The sequence below is a fragment of the Marmota monax genome, unplaced genomic scaffold (assembly GCF_021218885.2).
Source record: "Marmota monax isolate L192 unplaced genomic scaffold, Marmota_monax_Labrador192_F-V1.1 WCK01_AAM20220418_F8-fsc00128, whole genome shotgun sequence".
Taxonomy (NCBI): Eukaryota; Metazoa; Chordata; class Mammalia; order Rodentia; family Sciuridae; genus Marmota; species Marmota monax.
The window spans coordinates 5,092,274-5,116,403 of NW_026693452.1; the positions used below are offsets into that span (position 1 = coordinate 5,092,274).

Here is a 24,130-nt window from a genome sequence, read left to right on the forward strand (position 1 = left end):
TTTCTTTGTATGTGGCTTATTATGAGTCTGAGGTTTCTTTGTGTCCTGGTCCAGTAGGAGTCTTAGGCAAGCTTCATGTGTGTTCCCAGCCTTCCTGTCTCTCCCCAGCAGTAGAAGAACTCTGTTTTGTGTCAGTGCAGGATCCTAGGCACAAACATATTTCCTAAGGAAGGTTTTTGCGTCTAATCCTTCTTTAACAACAGTGGCTCTTTGCCTGTCTGGGGTACAAGAATTTTCTGTCCTTTATTCCACACTTGGCTTACTTCTATTCCTTTTTCAGAAACAATAGACTTTTGCCTTGTCCTAGGGCCCAGATGTTTTGTCCTCCCCCCAAAGCTCACAACTTTTGCATTTCGAAAGATGGTCCAAGGAAGAAGGCCAAGCTTTGTGCTGGTCCTCCAGCAGCAGCTGATCATCTCCTTCAGGTCTAGGCAGCAGAGGAAGTCCTGGTCTTCTACCCTGGGCCCAAACTTTCTTATAGTATCCAATGAGACTCCACAGAAAAGAGCCTGAGAGTAAGTACAAACTCTGCTATTGTTGGAAGAAGGTAGAGTGGTCATATAACCTGGTCTAGGTAGGTACATTAACAGTTGAGAGATTTTTATGGATTTCTTATTTTTACTTTCTCCAGCTCTGAGCTGGAATATATTCCCTCATAGACAATAATAGCCACTCTGATGCTTGTTTGCTCTGTTTAAAGACCCCTTTTCTAAAGAACCCAGCTGATACTAAGTTAGAAAGAGAATAGTAAAGGAAGAAGTTAAAAAAGAGGCATTTGTAGCCACAAATGTATATATCTAAAGTAAGAAATGGGCTGGCTCACCAGAAGCAAATCCATCATTTTGCTGCCCAACTTGTAGTTCTTGCCAAGAAATGATTTATGAGGTTTATATCCTTGTGACAGCAATTTTATAAAAATATTAAATGACTCTGGGTCTCTTTTTAAAATTGAAAGAGTGGGATTCATACATATTTGTGAAATTTATGTACATTTTCTCTCTTACTGATGCAAACTGCTGACAGCCATGTATTGTGGAGACCCTTTGTCACCTACAGTTGAAGTGAAAATATTGCCTTAGGTAATGAATTTGTTGATAGCTGTTCCATTACCCAAAACAAATGTTTAGATGAGTTCTGTGCACGCTGTCCTGTCAGAGCTATCAGGAGCTTTTCCTCTGACATAATTTATTCTAATTCCTCAGTCTCCATCTTTGCATGTTATATCCAATTGAATGTGTCAAGGGATGATTAGATGGAGAGATATGAAATTTTGTTATTGGCACAATTTCCACAAGAGCATTGGAGAAATTTAACCCTGGGTGGAACTCTCAGCCATGTCCTTTATTCTTTATTGGTACAAAGAATGTCCAGAGACAAGAAAGGGCCTCAACGGAGAAGCCACACTAGGAGATGCTTTGTGATTTGCAGCAGGATGCGTGTTGAAAAGCCGCCTTCTGGGAGGGCACTGTTTGGCTTTGTTATATATTCATTGAAACCACTTTAGAAAGTGCTGCTTGATGCCATGTGGCCCTTCTGTGTCCCTGGAGGTATTCTGAAGGTCAGAAGAAAAACATACAGTGAGCCTTTGTGAGAACATTTTATAAGGTAACAGATATGGACTCAAAAACCAAGCCATATATATTTTTTTAACTGTGAGAAGTACGGGCAGAATCATAACCTAGGTTAGCGCTGGATTATTGCTTTATGCAGTTGATCAACACACAGAGGCAGCTATGCAGAGATAAAATATGGTTGTGGAATCAGAAGATCCCATTCTTGCTCTTCTCTCTCTGAGAGTCTATTTCCACAACAATAAAATGGTGATGTCAAGTGATAATATTTACCTTACAAAATGACTGGGAGAATAAGTTAGTTAAAATATATGAAAATACCAAGGAGATGTATATTAAAAGGATCTCCACCCTCCTGGTGGCAAATTCCTATCTCCTAATAGGAGCTGTTCCACTCATGAAGAGTTTAGATTCTCCAAGGTTATTCATAGGCCCCTTTAAAAAAATAAGTCCAAAGTGACTAAATTTAAACTATCAGTTCCTAGATGCATTTCCATAAGTGAAAACTGAATGATCCCATCAAAGTTTTAAGACTAGAAGTACTTGTCCTTCCATTCTGTTGAATATTTCTCTTCATCGTGACCTCTGATAGCTAGAGTACCCTCACTGCCACCTCACCAAGCATTTGATGCTCTGCTGATGTGGTTGAGCCCTGAATCCAGCAACTCTGAGCCCATAGAACTGTCCTTGGCCTATAGCAAATATGTCACCACAGCCCTTTCACCATGCTTGCTTAGTCTTAAGTTCCCTAGTAAACTGGTGGCCTTCACCAGAATCAACAAAGTTTAAGCCAACAGATATCACTCATTGCTGCTAACATTTAGCGGCAACCTCAAAAGGTTGCCCTTTTCATTTGGTCAATTCCTGTTCCTTCCCTTTTGATCATTACTTGCTCTCTGACCTTCAGAATTCTTCCTGCTGTGCACCCTGGAACACTTGGCATTCCTTCATGCCTTTCAATTTCGGAAAACTATTTTTCCTTTTCTTTCCATCTTCATCATGCCCCTCTTTTTAGCAGTGTTACAGACACTTGCTACTTTTATACTTTTTGAACTGATGATGTGGCTGATGTTCATAGGATATCTTTGTCTTTATGTAAGCCCAGCTATTCAGCCCCGACTAACCAACAGTGTATGGCTGGATAATTGCTTATGGCTGCTCATTTCATCTGCTGTTCCAGGGCAGCGTGGATGCCTCTGTCTACCTTGTTTTTTCATACCTGAGAACTTCTTTATATGGAAAGCTTAAAAGTAGAGGCATTTCTGTACTAAGGAGTATGGAAGGTACAAAGTGGAAAAAAAGAGATAGTCCCTGCCTTTACGAATCTTATAATTTAATTGGGAAGAAGAGGTGCACACTTAGGAAATAGCCAGAGACCTCCAAGTCTACATATGAAAGTGATAATGTGGTGGATGATTCTATTAGGAGCTGAGGGAACTCACCACCAGGAGATGAGGTTGGAGGTCCTTGAAGAAGTCTGCATTGGAAGTTGGTCCTTTGGAACTGGCAGGAGAAGACCCTCTCACTATTTTCCTTTAGGAACAAATCCATCCCTCTGTCAAGACCTCTTTTATCTATTTTACTAATTGTTTACAGTCCTCTAGGTCTTACATGTTTCTTGTTTGGTTTATTTCTTTACAACCTATCATTTTTATTGTCATTGTCAACAGGAATCATTGAACTTTTACCACCAGTGGTGAGAGGGACAGTGAGTAGATGCCCAGACACCTGGCCTGACGGCCTTAGATAGCCTAGGTTGACAGCAGGAACTGTTGAGCTGCCCAGACAAGTTGTAAGATGCCACTGGGGGTGACCAACCTGCAGAGAATGTCCAAAGTCATGCTGGTAGGAGGCAGATGGCTCCTAATGGAGGACCACTGTCTAGATGTTTGATGTGATTCAGACTTGAGAATGGAAAGTTCACCTTCTTCCCTCCCTGCTTTTATTAAAGAAATGCTTTCACAGTTCAGAAATTTTTAAAAAATTAACTGTCATGTATAACAAGAAGAACCAATAAAACAAATTTTTTTTTAAAAAGTCAAAGGGAACTTAGGTGAATTCCCTTCCTGGAGAAGGATCACCTCATTGCAAAAGATGTTCTAAGAGTCAAATTCTTAGTCTAAAATACTAAAATTACAAAGATTGAAAGGGACAAATTTCCACTGAACAAGAAACCAAAGAAATCGCTGTCAACTTACCAGCTAAGGATAATCCTTGTCAGAAATTGGCTTTGGACTGGCTCCCTGTACAAGTGACTTACTTTGCACATTGCCTATTTTCCTATAAAACAATAACAAATCTGTCACACAGATAACAGGAATCCATGCTGAAATAATGTGATTTGTCAGAATATGCTCATGGACTCAACTGATGTGTATAGGTCATGGCTTTCTCTTTTAAGCCTACTCTGGTCTGTCTTCCACGTCAAAGAAGACAAAAATAATTACTATCAAGAGATTTAGAGAAAAAATATAGTTCTTAGTTGGACAGAATTTGAAAGCCTATTTATTTATATCTCTCTCCCCCATCTCTCCCTCTCTCCCTCTCTCTCTCTCCCTTCCTCCTTCTCCCATGCACACATGTGCATACACACACACACACACACACACACACACTTTCAAATTCTGCCCAACTAAGAAGTTGGATATTTGTGATAATGAAAAATTTCACTTACCTCCAGTCAATATATTTGCTCTAATGGATTGAGAGCAACACATCCCATGTAACTGTAATAACCAAACTTAAGGGCAAGAACAGGGTGCTAAAGAGTCAGAATCCCAAGTGGTGGTGAAGGGATTTTTGGATTCTAAAGGTCAAGTGTTTCCAAAGAAAAAGGAACAGAAATAAGAAATGCCTCCTAATACATGTGCCCAGGCAGGGAGAGATTTTTAAAACTGTAAAGAGCTCTATTTAATATGCAAATATGCATATGTATTCTTGTGCCCTGTGTGTCTTTCCTCATTATTACCTGCACCTACTACCAGCTGTATTGAAACTGTAGGTCCAGGTTGTTAGAAGAAGGAATGATTACTGGAGGCCTCTTTCTATTGTCACCAGCACCTGCCTGTGTCCCCACCTCCTGTATTACCCTGGGTAACTATGAGCTGACACTGCCTTGCATATAAATAGGCAAAACATTTGCTCACAGGTGATTTCCTTCAGGTGCTCATTTAGAATCTTTTTGCTCTTGAAAACACAAAAGTCTAAAAAGCTAAGTGTAAGTCTACATCTTATTTTAGAATAACAATATTCTAAATTCTAATACTCCATTTGTTATTTTTTATGATTCCTATAACACTATCATTTTAGTTTCTGTGTATCGAGAACTTACTATGCACCAGATGCTGTTCTTTATGTATGTACAATTCAGCACATAAGTACAGTATGATATTTCAGTACATACAATATACTGATCAAGTTAATTGACTTTTCCATCTCCTTATCATTACTTTGTGTTTAAGCCTTCCATCTCCTATCTTCTAGTTCTTCATAAAATATGCATAGTTTCTGAACAATTTTATGAATATATATTGTGAACTATAGTCCCTCCACTCTTATGTAGAACACTAGAACTTACTCTCTTGAGTAAGCTATAGCTTTACACTTATTATTTTTATTGTGTTTGGGTACCTGATATCCAACCTGCTATTCCCTGTCCCCCACATTTCCTTGTCTGCAGTAGTCTGAGTCAAATAGTGACTTAGTTGAGATCAGCACTCTTCATACCTCATTAGATAGTACAGCAAAACACAGGGCACATCCCCGTATTTCTGAAAGTCACTCTCACTGTATGAGACACCTGTTAGGCACCTCTGTATATCCTTCTGACCTCTTCTGCCTGGGCTTTTGGCCCTTTGTTTTGAACCACTCTCTGTGCTTCCAGTAGGCTCACCTCTATGGCACCTGCGCCATGTATGCCACCTGCCCTGAGACTTCTGTGGGTCCTGGAGCCCCAAACACTGCATAACACCTCCATTTGCAACCTAGAAGTTTGTGTGGGGGAGTGTTGGCAGTAGAGATGGGAAGTGGCAGCTGGTATCTAGAAGGAAAATTCTGACACATAGTTGCCCATGTTGACTCATGGAAAATGGTTCTGCCAGACTGAGATGTCAATAACATCCTCTCCTGTCCCTGCCTTCCCTGCCTCCCACTTCTGTTTCTCTGGACTGAGCTCCTTTGATAGAATAATAGCACATAACCTTTTGCCTCATGCCACATATCTGAGGAACCCAGCCTAAGACTCTCGTCACCATCAGGAAGGTCAAGTTCTGTTTCATAAACTCTGATTAGGAAGGCAGAAAAATGGGTAATGATTTATTTACACACACACACACACACACACACAAACTTTAAGTCATTGTACATGTATACCCTTGTAACCAAAAGCTCCATCCCTGTCCCCAATGCCAATTAATGCCAATTTAATAATGAGGACGCAGTTTTGAGAAAAGGGAAAAAGAAGTTTATTGCTTTGATAGCAAAGGAGAAACACAGGGCGCTCCTGTCTCAGATCTGTGACTCTCCCAATCTGGAGGGACAGGGAAGTTTTAAAGAAATTCTTCAAGGGTTACATTCTAGTAGGGGGGCCCAGGGCGTTCTGATGCCATGTTAGGATTCCCTTGTTAATTTGGGAAATATTCACTTCCCAGATCCTCAGCAGGCATTTCATTCCTGTAGTGTGTTCAAGGGCAATTAAATAGGGGAAGAAAAGGTAACACTGTCTGCCTAATCTTGTTAGAGAGGGAGAAAGGGGAGAAGAGAGAGAAAAACAATTTTTTTTTTAAATAAACCTTAGAGCAATGAGGATTATATTCAGAAGGTGAAGGGTCCACTGTTACACCCTCAACTAACAGGGAAACTCAGCTGTCTAAAATAATTGTCTTTTTGAGTTTTTACAACATAGTTGTACTGAAGGGATGTTGAATAATGCAGTAATCACAGCTGAGAGTAGATCTATCAGAGTAGGCTTTCTGGAAGAAATCAATTTGAACTTGAGGTGATTTTTTTTTTTTTTTTTTTTTAATTTTTTATTGTAAGGCCTCGAGAGCTTTGGAAGGACAATGCAGCCTGAACACAGACAGGAATGGAAACTGTGTGATCTTTAGAAACATGTGTTGTACACAAGGGTGGTGTCTTTTACATGTGAAATGTAACAGTTGTGTTTTATCAACCAGCCTGTTTGCTCTTGCCATCGACAAAAACAATGACCCACCAACCTAATCAATTCAGCCTCGGCAGTGGATATTGATCAAGAAGGTAGCTCAAATTACTTCATTGGCTCTTTTCCCTCAAAGCGACTGGTTGGCTGCGGATAGGGTTTTGGAATTCAGTTTGCTCCTTTGCATGGGGGTGGAGGGTTGTACTCTGTCAGCTGGCAACAATCCTGTCCACATGAGAACTGTACGCATGTAGGCTAAATGGATCAGAGGAGCACATGCATACACACTGCTAACTAGTGTCACTGTCATTTTTTTTTTAATTTTGCTACCAAAAGAATTAGAAATGACCATTTCAGTTTTTTAAAGGACCATTCTTCAAACTGAATTAAATTTTCTTACTTAAATCCAAGGCCAGATTCTGAAGTAAAATGAAGAAAATCACAGTTAAACAACATATCAACATTTTTTTTAAAAAAAGTAGTTATCCTACTATGCACGTGTTAGGCTTTCATCCCTTTGGAGATTGAATATCTCTGAGAATCTAACGAAAGCTGTGGGTTTTGTGCTCCCCAAATGTGGAAATGCATTGTGTTCAGTTTCATAGGTCCCAGATTAAGAAAAGTGGTTCTGTTTTCTTCTGCAGTGATCTGTTCATTCAGAGAGGGAGGGTGAAAGTGGAATGAAGTTTTAAGCAGCAAAAAGTGGAAATGCAACCACTTTGAAAAAAAAAAGTAATAATAATTTTGTGAATGATTTTGTCATTTTAGTTGCTGTATGCTACATATCACCAGGAGTTGGTCTGTTTGTTGAGAATAACGAATGTTGTGAGGAAGGGAAGGAGGAGCGTGAAAGGGAGGGAGGACAGAGAAAAAGAGAGAGAGAGAGAGAGAGAGAGAGAGAGAGAGAGAGAGAGAGACTAGAATCTTATAGAGAGACTCATAATGACACCCTATCTCATCAACTTTGATTTCTACTGAGAGAACTAGAGAAGCTCTAACAAGGAAGGAGGATTTACCTGACTGCTTTTGCTGAATACAAATGATCCTTACCCTCAATTCCTTTTGGTGCATATCAAGAGTTCTGCTGCTCATGGGGCACCTACTCTGTGGGTGATCATTTTGCATACAAGTAACTATGGAAAAGCCCTGCCTTCAAAGAATTTGCTGTCTACCCTTCTTCACACCAGTCTTGATGATTAGCATGCTTGGGTATTTTCTTCAAGCCCTTCTTTGTTAATGAGGTAGAAATAATGCTTTTTGTGTTAAAATTCTAAAATAATTGTGTTTACTTTTGGATTCACTGCTTAGTGAATTAGTGCAAATTGTTTGCGCAAAGATAAACTCAGATGGGTGGATGCAAATAACCTCTGCATTCAGACCTCAAAAGCTTATAAATAAAGCCAAAGGCAGACAGAAAATAAAACTATGTAATTTCCCCATTGCATTGCAAGGGACCAAAGAAGATGCTTTTGTGAAGCAGTGGTTTACCACTTTGCCTTCCTGCACTGGAAAGAAGATGCATCTAGAAGATGCAGGTTTTGCATCAGCTAGTCCCATTAAAAGGCTTTCTTCTACAGGGATGCCTATCATGGAGCAGGAAGAAGTGATGTCAGGGCTAATTGAGGTCAGAGCTGTGTCTGGAGTAGTCTGATCACAACTTTCAGAACATAGCTATCATGAATGCTTTCACTTAAAGACACCTGCACAGGGCTAGAGTTGTGGCTCAGTGGTAGAGCATTTGCCTGGCATGTGTGAGGCCCTGGGTTCAATCCTCAGCACCACATATAAATAAATAAATAAATAAACCATTGACAACTAAAATAGTTTTTAAAAAAACCTCAAAAATAAAACAAAACAAAAGATATTTGCACACAGGAAGAGACAAAGCCATTTTTCAATTTAAGCAATTCAAAGAGTCTAGAAGATTTTCTGCAAAACTCCAGGGAGCTTCTCCATAAATGGGCTTCCATTTTCACCTCTGCATCTAAACGCATCACGTATTCCACACCTCCCTGTGGGTGATGTTGGGGGGAGCGGGGCAGTGGAGGGGAGAGAATGTTCCATCCATTTATAAACTGCCAGGCCATGTCATTTGTCCTCTAAATAAATGTTTAGTAAGCATCCACATTATTTTTCTTTGTCCCCTACAAGATGCAGAAATTGAAGGGAGATGAATTTCTGGTAAGGTTTTAAGTGAAATCACAAAACTTAAGCATGTTTAATCAAGATGCTAGTGACAGCTCATTGCTCATCATTATAACACACTTATGGGGCTGCAGCATCTTTCTCACCCATTGAGGTGTTTGCTGCTTTTCACATTTCCTCAGGCTGCCCCCTGCCCAGAGTCGCTCCCCTTCCTGCATGCTCTGATAGATTTCGCTCTCAAGGTCTCACACACCACCAGCTCAGGACTGCTGTGCTTAGGATCAGCCAAGCAGTAGGAAAATGCTTGAAGACCAAGAACAGCAATTTCTTTTTCATCTAAAGAGAAATGAGAGTTTTGAGGTGCTTATCACATCTGATTTGGGAAAAAAAAGATGAAGAAAGAAGTTCCCAATTTTTTCTTCCACATGGAACGATTTTTTGGTTTCAAGGCTCTTTTCAAGATTTCCGTTCTTTTTGTTGTGACCCAGTTTATTGGAATGAGGATAGTCCTCAAAGAGTTGGAGAAGTTGAAAGGTTAGGACCCACATCTGTGTTTGCCTAGGAGAGCTTGGGTTGGGCATTGTTGAGTGAGATGGCCTTTGTGTAAAAATGGACTCCTTGTCCTGACCTAAATGCTGAGAAGCATCTTCCCAGTTGTGTTATTGGTGTGATGAGGGACTGTGAGGAGGTGGGAGTGTAGAGGTTTCAACATGTAGTATATGCCTGTCCTAAAATGGTGTCCCCTTCCAGCCATAGAAAGCTGCTCTAGAATTACCTGGAAGGTGGTTTTAGTGCTTTTGCTTTTGTGTTTCTGGCTAAGACATGTGGGTCTCTGGTTTCAAACTCGACTTAATGGTTAATTCCTGGATCCATACCCACCACCCCTTGCTCTTGTCCTTATCCCTTTCTTTCTCTTCCTTAATAATCTTAATATTCTTTACCCATCCCAGAGTCTCAGAAAGACAGAGAAGGAGCTTCTCACATTACAAACCAAACCTTTTAGAGTTACCATATTTGGCAGGATGGAGAATGACCTAGCTCATGATCAGAAATTGTTCCTTTAAACGAGGAGTAGGAAGTCTCACAATAAAATCTGGGGATCGGATCCTGAAGAGAATGCCTTTAATCAGATTATTGGCTTTATTTTATGTACCTAATCCTACTTTGGAACCAACCCAAGAGATAAGCATCTCATACAGAATCCAAAAGTAGGTTATACATTTATTATGTGGTTCTCCCTCTCTCTCTCTCTCTCAATCTCTCTTTCTCTTTCTTTCTCTTTTTGAAATCTTGGCATTTTATCTCTTTGACTTACTGAAATCATTGTGGTGTTTTATTTTCCTGAAAAGCTGATAAGTCATCATTTATTAACCAAGTATCATTTATTTAGTTATTCCACAAAGGGTTAGGAGCTCCTTCTGCATGGGAGGCTCTCTGTTAGAATCTGGAGCCTGGCTTCCAGAGGAACTTGGCTGGTGCAGTGGTGTACCCATATCACAGGACTGGCCACCCCACAAGCTGGCTCTGCGGTGGATATTAGATTATAGGAAGCTAACTAAGGAGGGTTCTTAGGGCCAACACCTGTGGAAGAAGGGGTGCAAGCAGGAACAGGCAAGGGAAGAAGCTGGGCTCTCATCAGTCTCCATGGAGGCATCAGCCAACTCTTTGGAAGCTAGGCCTAGGCCGTGGACTGCACCCCTCAACTGTCAGTCACTGGATGCTGTCACTGGGAGAAGGTCAAGATCTGGGACACATTGGCTTTTTCTCTACGAGAGGTTGCACTACCAGGAACTGGAAGATGAAGATCTTTCATCCTAACAGAGGATCTGGGTGACACACCACAGTATCCACTCTAGTGTACTACAATGGTTTTGGCTACTCCTCAGAAAATCTTGACTCAACTGTCTTGAACAAGGGAAAATGCTCTGCATTGCAAGGTAAGGCATGCGGATAAAGCAACCTCAAGACTGGCCATGCAGTGTGGGGTCTTATCAGCATATTCAAGGACCTTTCTGTCCTCTGCTCCATCAGCCTAAAGGATCAACTTGGTTACTCAGGCTTCTTCCCAACAAAGCCACAAATGTTGTAGCAAGACAGGGTATCATTGGAGAAAAACAGAAACCATCTTTGCCCTTATGCTCTTTTTATTGTTGAGGAAAATATTTCTTCATAATTTAATTTTTATTGTGCTAAAATAAACATAACAATATTTATCACTGTAACCATTCATGAGTGTGCTGTTCTATGGCATTAAGTACTTCCATGATAACCATCTGTACTCTACATGAAACTTTAATTATTCTTATAAAAATTCTGTGTCCATTAAACAATAATTTCCCCTCTCATCCCTCCTACCAGCTTGCCCTAACTTCTGTTCTCATTTCTGTCTCCGAATTTGCCTATTCTAATTACCTCCTGTAAATGAAGCCATATAATGTTTGTCCTTGTGTGTCTGATTTATATTACTAATAATAATGTTTTCAAAGTCCATCCACGTTATAGTGCACATTAAAATTTCATTCCTAATGGCTGAATAATATTCTATTGTATACATGGACAACATTTTGTTTACCATGCATTTATTGGTGGACCCTTGAGTTGTTCCACTTTTTGGCAATCTTAAATAATATTGGGTAAGTTTACGTCTCTCTTGTGACCTGTTCCGGGTTGGCCAGATGTGTCAACCAGGTTTTACTTACAGGCAGCAGATAATCAGAGATTAAAAACTCATTCTGAGGCTTAGCAGCGCTCTGTACTGGTCTGGCCATGGGAAAGTCTCGTCCTTTTCTGGACCTCTCCGAAGTTCCTGCAAAAGAGAGATGATAAAAATCACTTCTTGGGGCTGTTGTGGAACTCAAATGAGAAAATGTGTGAGAGTGGCTATTCCTGTCACCTCTAAACTCCAGCTCTGTATATTAACATCCCTTCCTTGGCATTCCTGTTTTGAAGGGGCAGCAAGCATCTCCCACTTACCATACCTGAGTCTGAGCTCTCCTATGCCACTTCAAACCACCTCCTTCTCCATTCGTCCCAAATCAGCCAATGGCATCTCCATCCCTGGTGTCCTCCTCAACTCCACCCCTTGTCCCCAATATCAAGTCTATTAACAAGTACTGTCACTCTCTTTTTGAAATACATCCAGAATCTGACCATCCCCCTCACCTTTACTCTCTTGGTTCAGGCCACCATACTCCCTTCCCTAGATTATTGCATGGCCTCCTATACAGCTTTCCACACTTGGTCCCCCATTCATTATTTCAGTCACTTAATCTTTTGCAACTCTCCTACCAATTTAACTGCTCCGGCCCCAGCTCTCCTGCTGTTCCACCGAATATCTTCAGGGCCTTTGTATTTGTGGTTTCCCCTGTCTTACTTAGCCACATGGCTAACTTTTCACTTCCTTCAAGCCTTTACCAAAAAAAAAAAAACAAAAAACAGAGTGTCTGTGAGGCCTTCCCTCGATGTCCTATTTCAAATTACAGTACCTGCCCTTGATATATCATATTCTCCTTTTCTACTTTCTCTTCTTAGTACTTACTATGAATATGCTCTTGGTCTTGTTTATTTGTAATGTTTATTGTGTCTTTCCTATTGGAATGTCAGATTAACAGCTCTCTACCAGAACACCCCTGCTCCATAAGGGGAAAGATTCTTGTTTTGAGTTCACTTGGTACCTCAGTGGTAGGGCAGAGCCTGGCACATGGTGACCACTTAATAAATTTGTTAGTACAGCATTTTATGGAAGAGAAATCTGAGGCTCAGCACAATTAAATAATCCGCTCAAGGTCACACAGCTAGGAAGTGGCCTAAATGGGTAGTTAAATGTCCTTCCATGCTTTACAACATAAAAAAAAAAAAATGCGCAAAAAGGCAGGACAATACCAGCAGGCCCTCTCTAGCCCTGCTCCCTTCCACCAGTTGAAGAAAGGAAGGGTTTTAAATGAGGAAGGATTCGGTGCTGGAAGACTTTGTGGAATCTGGCAAAGGCGTACAGATTTGAGTGTTATTGAGCAAGGAAACTGGGGAGTCACCCTAGGGCTTGTTCAGAGGCACAGAGGCTGTGACCATGATTAAATAGAGACCAGCTGCTGGAGAATCTTGGTGTATGGGAGGAAGGGCTACTCGGCTACATGGGAAAGATTTGCAGAGTCTGTTGGAAATGGTCAGGGAGAAGTTATAAACCGTTTACTCTGGAAGACCCATCACACTGGTTGGTGTCCTACTCAGACTCACCTGCCTCTAAACATTCCTTCTTTCTTCCATTCTCCTGAACCTACAGGAGTAATCTCAGCCAACTATTAGGAAGAACAATTGGAGAACAGTTCTGTAATTTGACCGGATGCAGCTTTGTTGGAAGGAAGACAGTGCTTTTTTGTTCTTTCTGTTTTGTTTTGGTTTTTAAGAACACATCTTTTTTGGGGAAGTGGTTATGTAGCAGTTGAAGCCCATGATTTTTTTTTTCCCCTCTCACACTTAAGAAGCCAGGCTCTCTCCCTCCACTGGGACCCGGTGGAGTTGAGCTTCTAGAACCAGAGCCAAGGCCTGCAGGTGGCTCCTTAAATATTTCAGGGGGAGAAGGCAGGGGCAGGGCCTGAGTCCTATGGGGCCAGCTGCAGTCAGACAGAGAAGGCCTGGGGCAGGGCGGGGAGCCAGAGGAGGCCTGGCCTCTCACTGGGGAAGCTTTGGTACCTCTCCAAGCCTCAGGGTCTTGATGGCTGGAGGGTGTCTGTCTCCAGTTTGCTATGAGGATTCAGTGAGAGGGCCCATGACACTCTTGGCCCACTGCCCCACACAGAGCAAGCCCTCAGGCATGTGCTTTCTTTTGCCTTCTTCTCAAGGTGAGAATAGGACCAGGAAGAGGCTCCTTTAAAAGCTCTGGGTTGTAACCAAGAGAGTGGAGGGAGAGGAAGAAGCTGCTGGGGTAGCAAAATGCCTTCTGTTGGCTGCACTCAGCTGCTCTCTCTCCTCCCCAGAGGTATAAAGGAGGAGGAGCAGCACTCCCTGGCTCTGGTACCTCTTCCGTGTTCCCTTCAGACCCCTGCCTCTTCACCTGCTGGCGCCCAGTTCCCAGGCTCTTGGTCAGTGTGGGGTCTCATGCCCGCCCCCTGCTCCCATCCATGCCCACTGCAGCTCGTGTGCCCACCTGCCTCTGCAGTCCTCTCTGGAAATCGCCCTTGCCCAAGAGCTCTCCCACCCAGGGCCACCCGGAGGCCAATGATTGAATGCTGTGGGGACATCTTCATTTTGACACAACTCCCTAGGTGACCCATCCCAGAGTGCCCCATCAGATCCTCAGAAACTCATCGTGAGCAAGCTTCTCCCTGAACCCCATGCTGCTCTGCCCCCTTCTTTACGGATATGCCTGAAGAGTGCTCCCAAAAACCTTCTGTGTGTGGCTCCAGGGAGCCCACTCTAGGACAAGTCGTTTTGTTGTCTTGGCTCCTCTAACTATAGCTCACCCCTCTGACTTCCTGGGTGCCCACTTGCCACTAAAATGCAGCCATCCTATATCCTAAGTGATTGAAAAATGGGTGCTGATGAATTAATATGTTGCCCAATAAGCATAATTATCATGGGAACCAACACCCAGGTACAGCTAGCAATCTCCAAAGCGCAGGTACGGATGTCATTTCATTTGCCAGAAGGGCATGATCGTCTCTGTCATGATTCTGCCTGGACTTGAATTTTAGTTCTACTGTCATTAGTCTTGTGACTTAAAGCCAGGTAGTATAAGCTTTCTCTTTCTCAGTTGCCTCATCTGTAAAATGGGAATGACGATGATCCCTTCCTCAAAGAGTTTTTATTGCAATTGAATGAATCAATAGCATGTAAAGGAATCAGAATAGCTCTGCCATGTAGTAGGTTCTTAGTAATTGTTTGCTAGATACTCAGGCCAAAAATCTAAAGAGCAAAGGTTTGCTTTTCTTTTTCTTTTTTTTTTTTTCTTTTTCTTTTTTGTTGGTGCTGGGGATTGAACCCAGGGCCTTATGCATGTGAGGCAAGAACTCTACCAAATGAGCTATATCCCCAGCCCAAGGTTTGCTTTTTTTTTTTTGGTGGTGGTGGGGGCGGGTACTGGGGACTGAACTCAGGGGCACTCGACCATTGAGCCACATCCCAGCCCGATTTTGTATTTTATTCAGAGACAGGGTCTCACTGAGTTGCTTAGCACCTCACTTTTGCTGAGGCTGGCTTTGAACTCGCGATCCTCCTGCCTCATCCACTGGGATTACAGACATGTGCCACTGCAACCAGCCCAAGGTTTGCTTTTAATGATTACTTTCTATGTGACCACACCTGTGTCTACACTCATTGTTTATTTTTTATGCTGGTTTGGAATGTAATCTCTGATGGAGAGAGAACATTTTTTTAAGTGCAAATTTATCTACCTTTTTACCAAACGTAGTACAGGATCATGCACCTAAAATTATTCAAGAAATACTAAGTGTCTTGAAATTATTCAAGAAAACCCGACTATCAGGTTGATTGACTGATGAAAGAAATCTCTAGGAGCTGTCTCAAACTGGTGGCTTGTAGGATTACTGGACCTCCAAGATATACGGTCTGGCAAGTACAATGTTTCAATGTTTTACTCAACATTGAAATTCTTCAGAAGTACACTACAAGACTGACCATTTGCTATAGTATTCTACATGTCTCAAAACTCTGTTACCTGCCTAGCCTTTGTGTGTATTTGGGTTTGTGACCTTGCACAGAGGGTGACACACAACAAGGCTTTCCTTATACAGAAAGAGCTGAAGGTGCTGACTGGCAGAGGTCCTTTGTGGTTGTTTTCTTCGCCCCCACTAGGAACTTTTTCAGCCTATTCCCATTTCCGTCAACCTCCTTGGGTGCCTAATAATAACTTGGTGTCCTCCCTCATAGGTACTATAAGATCACCGTGGTGCTCATGTGCTTTGTGTTCCCCACGGTGGTGCCCTGGTACATCTGGGGAGAGAGTCTGTGGAATTCCTATTTCTTGGCTGCCATCCTCCGTTACACCATCTCCCTCAATGGCACCTGGCTGGTCAACAGTGCTGCCCACATGTATGGAAACCGGCCCTATGACAAGCACGTCAGCCCTCGACAGAACCCACTTGTCACTCTGGGCGCCATTGGTGAGTAGGGGAATTGAAAGTCCACAGGGAGAATGACATTTCAGTGGTTTTATGGGATCTGTAAAGAGAAGGAGTGGAGTGGAGTGAACTTGAGCTTTGACCTTAGAATCCCGGCTCTTGCAAACTCATGTGATTTCTCTGATTTACAGGAATACATAAATTGCTTGGTGCAGTGCCTGCTACATAATAGGTGATCAATAAATAGTAGTTATTTATTTTTACTACAGAAGTTTTCCTAAAGAAGCAGCAGCAGTTGACTTTTCTCTCAAACTTCCCTGGCCACTCTAGCCTTGACTGTCCAATCATGTGGCAGGAAAAAAGGGCTTCAAACAGAGAGATGGGAAGAAAGGAGACACAGACTCTCCAGGGACGACAAAATGCTTAAGAGCTAGGCTAATGGAGTCATGTGAGTTTGGTCAAGTCCTGGATCCTCCACTTATTCTCTGGGCAAGTGATCTGGCTCCCCTACATTTAATGTCCTTATTTGTAAAGTAAGGATAATAGTAGGTATCCCTTACCTCCTCCTGGGTTCATTGGACAGTCAGATGAGTTAATAATACCTAGTGTTTAGAATGGTGCTTAGCAGCTTAGCATGAAATCAGCCTTCTGTGCTGTGGCTTTTATTGTTAGCCTTATGAGCTTAGGTGCGTTACTTGTCCTGTACATCTGCATTTTAAAATGGGGATGCTCATAGCAGTTAGCTCAGAGGTGTGAGGATATTAGGAGTTGATACCTGGTAAGACACACGAGGCCCTGTGCCTGGCACACAGTAAGTGATTCATAAATATTAACTACTTCTTTACAGAAGCAACTCAGACTCCTTGGTAAGCTGTGTCCTGAACACAGAGATCAACCCAGGAAGGGAGATTCCTACTGCTAGGCAGGAACCGTCTCTGTGCCACTCAGGGATGAGTTTCTGCCACTATTTCATTCTATTAGTCATCTATTTGTGAAGACCTCAGGGATCCTAAAGATTTTGTCAACTTGTGCTAGAAGCTGGATGAGAAGGTAGAAATGGGTCTTGGAATTAAAAGAGGAAGTGTTTCCTGCCCCTCCCCCCCATGGCCTTCTTTTTCTCTCACCCCTTATCTTCTGAGGACCACAATGAGGGGCGCCACATCCAGAAGTGGGGATAAGACGAACCATCACATCTTATATAGGGATAGATGGGCCAGGAACCTGAAGAGCTGGACATTGGTGTTAGGTCTGTCCAGGCCAATGCTGGACACCCGGGAGGTTTGCTTTATAAAGGTCCTTGGAAAGCTTGTGTTGCATTTAATTGTCCAGCAGAGCCTGGAGTGTATACGTAGTGCCTGTCTGAAAACAGGGAGAAACTCCTCCGTACTGTACTCCATGGAAAACACCAAAAATGATGCAAGTGAAGGCAGAGAAGGAAAGAGCTAAAGTAAAAAAGAAAACTGCAGACCACAGATGAGTCCATGTGATGGACTGATTGTAAAGTGGAGTCCCTTCTTCCAGTATGATCAGAGGAGAACCAGTACCCACTCCAGAAGTAAGGGGAGAGTCTGTTTTCAGTCCTCAAACAGCTGAAAACAGCACCTGGCGACTCCACTCCCCGATTTTATACACAAGAGAAATGAAAACATGTGCCTGCACAAAAATTTGTATATGAATGCTGACAATATTATTTATGGTAGCTAAAAAGTGGAGAGGAACCCAAATGTCCACCAGCTGACGAACAGATAAATGCAATGCAGCGTATCCATACACTGAAATACTACTCAGCAATGAGATCATGTTAAGAACATGCTAAGTGAAAGAAGCCAGTCACAAAGGACTACATGTTGTATGACTTCATTTACATAAAATGTCCAGTACAGACAAATTATGCAGACAGAAAGTAAGTTGGGAGGGATTGGGAAGAGGTTGAGGAGACGGCAAGGAAGTGTAGGCATATCTCTGGGAGTAATAAAAATGTTATAAAATTCACTGTGGTGATGGATGCACACCTCTATGAATATACTAAAAGCCTTCCAATGGGATAGTTTTAAAGGGTGAATTGTATGGTATGTTAACTATATCTTAATAAAGTCATTTTATAAAATTAAGGTAATTTTATAAAATTCATTAATCATCAGAGAAGTGCAAATATAAATCAGAATGAGATATCACTTCCACTGTTAGAATGACTATTAGCAATAAGACAAAAGATCACCAGCACTGGGGAAGATATGGAGAAGAGGAAACCCTTGCCCACTGTTGGCGGGACTGTAAGTTAGTGCAGCCATTATAGAAAACAGTATGGAGGCTCCTCAAAAAATTGAAAATCAAACTCCCATCTGATCTGACTCAGGAATCCCACAGCTTGGTATGTATCCAAAGGAAATGAAATGACAATGTTGAAAGAGAGATTTCTGTACTGATTGAAACATTGTTCACAATAGCCAAGATATAAAATCAACCTCAGTGTTCATCCATGGGTGAATGAATAAAGAACATGCATTATGTAAATGTGGAATATATCCACAATGGAATATTCTTTAGTCTCAGAAAAGGAAATCCTGTCATGTGTGACAGTCTGGATGACCCTGGAGGACAGTGTGCTAAGCAATCAAAGCCAGGCACAGAAAGACAAATACTGCATGTTCTCAAATGTGGAATCTAAAAAAGTTGAACTCATAGAAGTAGAGTCAATGACCAGGGTGGGGTGACAGGGAGGCTGGGAGTATTGGTTAAAATATACAAAATTCCAGTTAGATGCAAGAAATAATTGATCTATTGTACAATATGGTGACCATAGTTAATGATAATATATTGTGTCTTAAAAATTGCTGAAAATAGGGCTGGGATTGTAGCTCAGCGGTAGAGCGATCGTCTAGCACGTCATGCAAGGCCCTGGGTTCGATCCTTAGCACCATATAAAAAAAATAATAAAACAAAAGTATAAAAAAATTGCTGAAAATACATTTTAAGTGTTCTTACCATAAAAAATAAGTATGAGAGGTGACATGTTAATTAGCTCAATTTAGTGATTCCACAGTAAATATACATATTTCAAAACATGTTTGTATGATACATACATATTTTGTCAATTTAAAAAACAAACAAAAGAAACACACACAAAAAAATCAATTTGGAGAAGCCCTCATACCTTTCATGAACATATTTTTGAAAAAATGGTAAGGGAGGAGAGCAACTCATTGGGAGAGGGAAAATATATATGGATAGGTTTGAGATTTTTTTTTTCTTTTTGGTACCAGGATTTGAACCCAGGGACACTTAACCACTGAGCAACCTCCCCACCCCATTTTATTTTTTATTTTGAGACAGGATCTCACGGAGTTGCTTAAGGCCTTGCTAAGTTGCTGAGTCTGGTTTTGAACTTGCAATCCTCCTGCCTCAGTCTCCAGAGATTACAGGCATGTGCCACCACCCAGCTGATTTTGGATATTTAAAGATCTAACTCCTTAATTTACTTATCTGAATGATTCTGATTCCCCTCCTCCAGGCTCTCCCAAGAAGTCTTGCTGTCATCACTCCAGTCCACAGAGACTCTTTTTCTTTTATAAACATGTCAAAATGATGATCTGTTATCAGCCACTTAGCATTTAGCTTGAGAAGTCCATCTTGAAGTCTTTACTATCATTTCCGCAATTCACACAGGAAATTAATCCTGTGATTTTATGCTGATAACTAATGGCATTATTTTTCTGTCCACACTGAATCTAACCAACTGAGAAAATGTTCTTGAGGGTTGAAACCAAGTCTTTTGCTCCCCACAGAGCCTGACATAATGTCTTATACATGATAGACACTCAAAAAAATGGGTGATAGCCTGGCACAGTGGCATATCTTGTCATCCTGGTGACTTAGGAGGCTAAGGCAGGAGGACTGCAAGTTCAAGGCCAGCCTCAACAGTTTAGCAAGACCCTCAGCAACTTAGGAAGACCCTATCTGAAAAAAAAACAAGAAATAAAAATAAGAAATTAAAGGACTGGATAGCTATGTCAGACGTAAAGCACCGTTGGGCTCAATCTTTAGTACCACCCTCACAAAAATAGGGGATATAAAAATCTATGCAAGTAGGTGCCCATAACTGAGGAGTTGTGTATATACACAAGTGTGGTATTATATACAATGGAGTTTTACTCAGTTATAAAGAATGAAATATATCATTTGCTGGGGATGTGGCTCAGTGGGCAGAGAGCTTGCCTGGCATTCCTGAGGCCCTGGGTTTGATTCCTAGCACTGCAAAAAAGAAAAAGAAAAGAAATTATGTTAGTCACTGGTTAGTGGATAGAACTGGAGAACATTGTGCTAAATGAAATAAGCCAGACCCAGAAAGTCAAGGGTTGAATATTTTCTCTCAGATGCAGAAGCTAGAGAGAGAATTTTTTTAAAAAGGGGATCTCATGAAATAAGGGAAGGAGATGGAGAGGGAGGGAGAAGGGGAAGACATGGGGGAAATACTGGGTAATATAATCTACCCAATTATGCTATGTCCTTGTTTGAATATCCATAATCAATCCCACTGATATAATTATAATGTATTAATTAAATACACTAAATAATAATAATAATAATAGAATCAGTAAAATAGTCAAACACGATCAGGGGGAGAAATAAAATGAAGGAAAGGAAAGGTCCTGGGGAATGAGATTGATTAAATTTTGTCATGTGCATGTACAAATATGCCACTATTAGTGTATACACTATTGGGGTATCGGTAATACACCACCAACAGAGAAATCAGTACAGAGAGGAGGTGGTAGAGTTATGTCAAAGGCTCTCTTTGTCTTCCAGGTGAAGGTTTCCACAATTACCATCACACCTTTCCCTTTGATTACTCTGCGAGTGAATTTGGCTTAAATTTCAACCCGACCACCTGGTTCATTGACTTCATGTGCTTGCTGGGGTTGGCCACTGACCGCAAACGGGCCACCAAGGCCATGATCGAGGCTCGCAAAGCCAAGACTGGAGATGGCAGCGGCTGAATCTGGAACAGCGTCCCCACCTCTGCCTCGGCTCAGGGCTCTTATCACTGCAGTTCCCTTGTTCGTGGGTCGTAGGAGGGGGTGGAGGATGGGGAAGGAATGGGATCTATGTGATGTGGGAATTTCTTGTTTTCTCAAAATGATGTCAACTCTAACTATTGATAAAAAAAATTTTAGTCAATATTAGGATCATGATTTAACATTAGAATGTGAACATGTGATTTCTTCACTGTAGCTACAATGTGTCATATATACATTGTTGTGTGCTTGTACATGATGTTAACCCTGGCAGGATAGATATTTAACTCTTTCAGTGTGATCCGAGAGAGTATTTGTTTTATTTTCTACCAATTAACCCAGTATTGCTTTTAAACATACCATCTAAAGGAGCAGAGAGGTGGGGTAGAAGACAAAAGAGGGGGTCTTCACAGTAACAGAAGAGTGTTCCTGTTTTGTAATTACTGTGTCTGTGTGCTTTTTATTTTTGTTTTTTGGATTGTTAATGTAAGAGATTCAAAAACTTTAAAAAATGAGGATAATGGAAATGACTCTTTTTCCCCCTGTTTACAGCTAGCTAATGCTCCACTGCCTTTGTTTTAAATGAGATCGGTTCACTACCAAGCTAGTTTTGTGCTCTAGCCATATGCTCAGCCCAACCTATAAATCAATGCCTGCTTAGATGTTTGATTTTGTTCTCTTTGCTATTGTCATTTTAAAGGTGTATAACTCACACACGCCAGACATCAAATTAAGCTAAAGGAAGCTCTCATTTAAATGTTTAGACACCTAATTTGTATTCTAATTGATCCTAGCCACTGATGCATGTACTTTAGCTACTCCTGCTAAATAAGTGGTATTAGTTTTTCACACCAGGCCATCAGATCTTAATAACTGAAAGTTGTCTAGAACTCTTTGTCTATTAACGTTTCATCTGCATGCTCTGTCATTGATTTTGCAGCAAAATATAAAGTGATCATTATGTAGTTTCTGGACTAAAGCAATTTTTGTATGTTCAGTTATCTTGTAAAGAGCATGTCAGATTAATGGAAAATGTGCCCTTTGTGTTAGATGTGTGTATACAAAGGAAGGCTCTATAGCAATGTTGTTATAAGAGTACTTTGAAGATAGATATTTTCAAGAACAATGTACGACTTAAAATGTAAGTTTTAGAAAGAGAAATGATGCCAATCAGAAATTATCATAATGAGGTTCTTTATCCAGCAGGTGTTTGACTGTGTTATTTTGCCATTAATAATGTGTAAACTACAAGTGATTTACAATAAATAGTTATGAATTCATTGGTATTGTCATCCAGATGCTTACATGTTTTTTGTTGTTGTTGTTGTTGTTGTTGTTTTTGTTTTTTGTTTTTTTTGGTGGTGCAAGGGATTGAACCTAGGGCCTTGTGCATGCAAGGAAAGCACTCTACCAACTGAGCTATATCCCTAGCCTCCAATGTTCTAGAGAGAAAGTTATTTTGAAAGCACTTGATGCTTCTTGAAGACCACATTTGACTTGGGCTCTGGACACCAACAACCCTGAGACCAGATCTCTCTCATTCCACCTGCCTAAGGTCAGAGGGAAAGCCAGCTAGTTCTGTGCGGAATACAAAACCCCCAGTGTTATTGTTCCCCATTTCTCATATACCAACACTCTCACTTCTCTGCTTCTAGCTGATAAATAGGAACCTCTACTCCTACATGTCACCCAGAAGAGCATGAAGGACCTCCTTCTTCTCCACGCTCCATCAGTCATGATCAGAGGTGGATGAGATGGGCTCATACTCCCACTCCAGTCCTGAGTCTCTCAGTTTTGCCTCTGTTCCATCAGAGTCTCTATCTTTTATCCCAAAACAGCTGTGCTATTGCATCAGACATAGACTTCTTAGCCCATAGCTTAGTGGTTCCAGCCATTGATGGCTGCCAGACCAGATCTCATTGTGTAAGGACCCTTTGGATACACCTGTGGCATTTCTCAGCCACTTCATATTCCAGTCACTTATTGCTAAGACCTCATATGGAGTGTTGGTGGTTGTATTCCAAGATGAGTTTGTACCAGCATGACCTAAAATGATCCTGACTGGGAATGTTTTATGTGAACCTTTGACCCCTGAAAGTGATAAACTTACTTGCCCATTGATAGAAAAAGTTACATTTGGGGTAGCTATTTGAAATCTTTTCACAAAAAGAGGATGTTTCCCAGTTAGTACAAATAAATTCAGAGTCTCACTCCTCTGAACTTGAGTACCACCGTCTCTGTCTACAGCAACACCTATGATAAACAGGAAGAGGTAGACAAAGTTTAGATCTCTCTAGGGTCCTCCATATGAACCCTCCCTGCAGGTCTCAGCAGCATCTAAAGGAAGAGAGTTACCCTAAGCCCATTCAAGGAGGCCCTGAAGAGTTTGAGACTTGTTTTGGAAAATTCAGTTTAAGGTAAGGGAATGATCTCCCCGTGTCCTGTGTTTAATCTCCTCGGTCCTACAAGGTCTACCTGAGAAACACCAACCTCTGCATATAGTCAAGGGGAGCCAAAGGGCAGCAATTCCATTAGTGCATATCCTAAGGTGTCATGGCAGCTGCTTGGAGCTGGCCTGGAATTAGGGTGCCAACTCAAGTGCAGCTCAAGTCCCCAGCTGTGCTACTGGGAAGCTGGGTGACCTTTAGAAAACCAATCTTCCTGGATTCAGTTTTCTTATCTGCAAAAAGAGAGAATTAAATCAGACCCTATCTAAGATCCACTCAGCCCTAATGTAAAATGGCAACAACAGGGTCCTGACTATGTCTGACCTCAGATTTGAGACACCTCTCAAGTCAGTACCTGTCCTTTCTGGGACCTGGAGGATAAAAATTAAGGAGAACTAATTGAATCTGAATGGGAGAACAAAGACAGAGGCTGAAAGGATAGAATGTTCCTCATTCAAAAAAAAAAAAAAAAGAAAAAAAAAAGTCACACATATTTCACTTATTCACAAAATGCGATGAAGCAATAAAACATAATCCACCATGATTAATGACAGAATATATTGGAAAAAGCTCTACAACTTTGGGGTAGTAGAAATAGCACTAGGCTCAGAGTCTTAAGACCTGAATTTGAATTCTAACACTTGCCCTCACTTGCTGTGTTCTATAGAGCATGTTTCTAGGCTCCACCATATTGAAAGTGCCCTTTGCTAATGTATTA

At 41.4% G+C, this 24,130-nt stretch overlaps 1 protein-coding gene and 1 long non-coding RNA gene across 3 annotated transcripts in view; one reads left to right on the top strand and one right to left on the bottom strand.

Moving 5' to 3' along the window:
• Scd5 (stearoyl-CoA desaturase 5) overlaps positions 1 to 22,245 on the top strand; it is a 152,348-nt gene extending 130,103 nt beyond the window's left edge. For both annotated transcript variants that reach the window (XM_046457678.2, XM_046457679.2), the window contains exons 4-5: positions 15,760 to 15,992; positions 20,757 to 22,245. In XM_046457678.2, coding sequence (XP_046313634.1) covers positions 15,760 to 15,992; positions 20,757 to 20,947 — 424 coding nt within the window. In that variant the 3' untranslated portion in view covers positions 20,948 to 22,245. The remainder of the gene's footprint in view (positions 1 to 15,759; positions 15,993 to 20,756) is intronic.
• Positions 1,321 to 4,376, bottom strand: LOC124101607 (uncharacterized). The gene is made up of 3 exons (XR_006854666.2): positions 4,246 to 4,376; positions 3,770 to 3,851; positions 1,321 to 1,552 (listed from the first exon to the last, which is right to left on the bottom strand). It is a non-coding gene; the product is annotated as an uncharacterized LOC124101607 (long non-coding RNA).
• Positions 22,246 to 24,130: the final 1,885 nt, after the last annotated feature.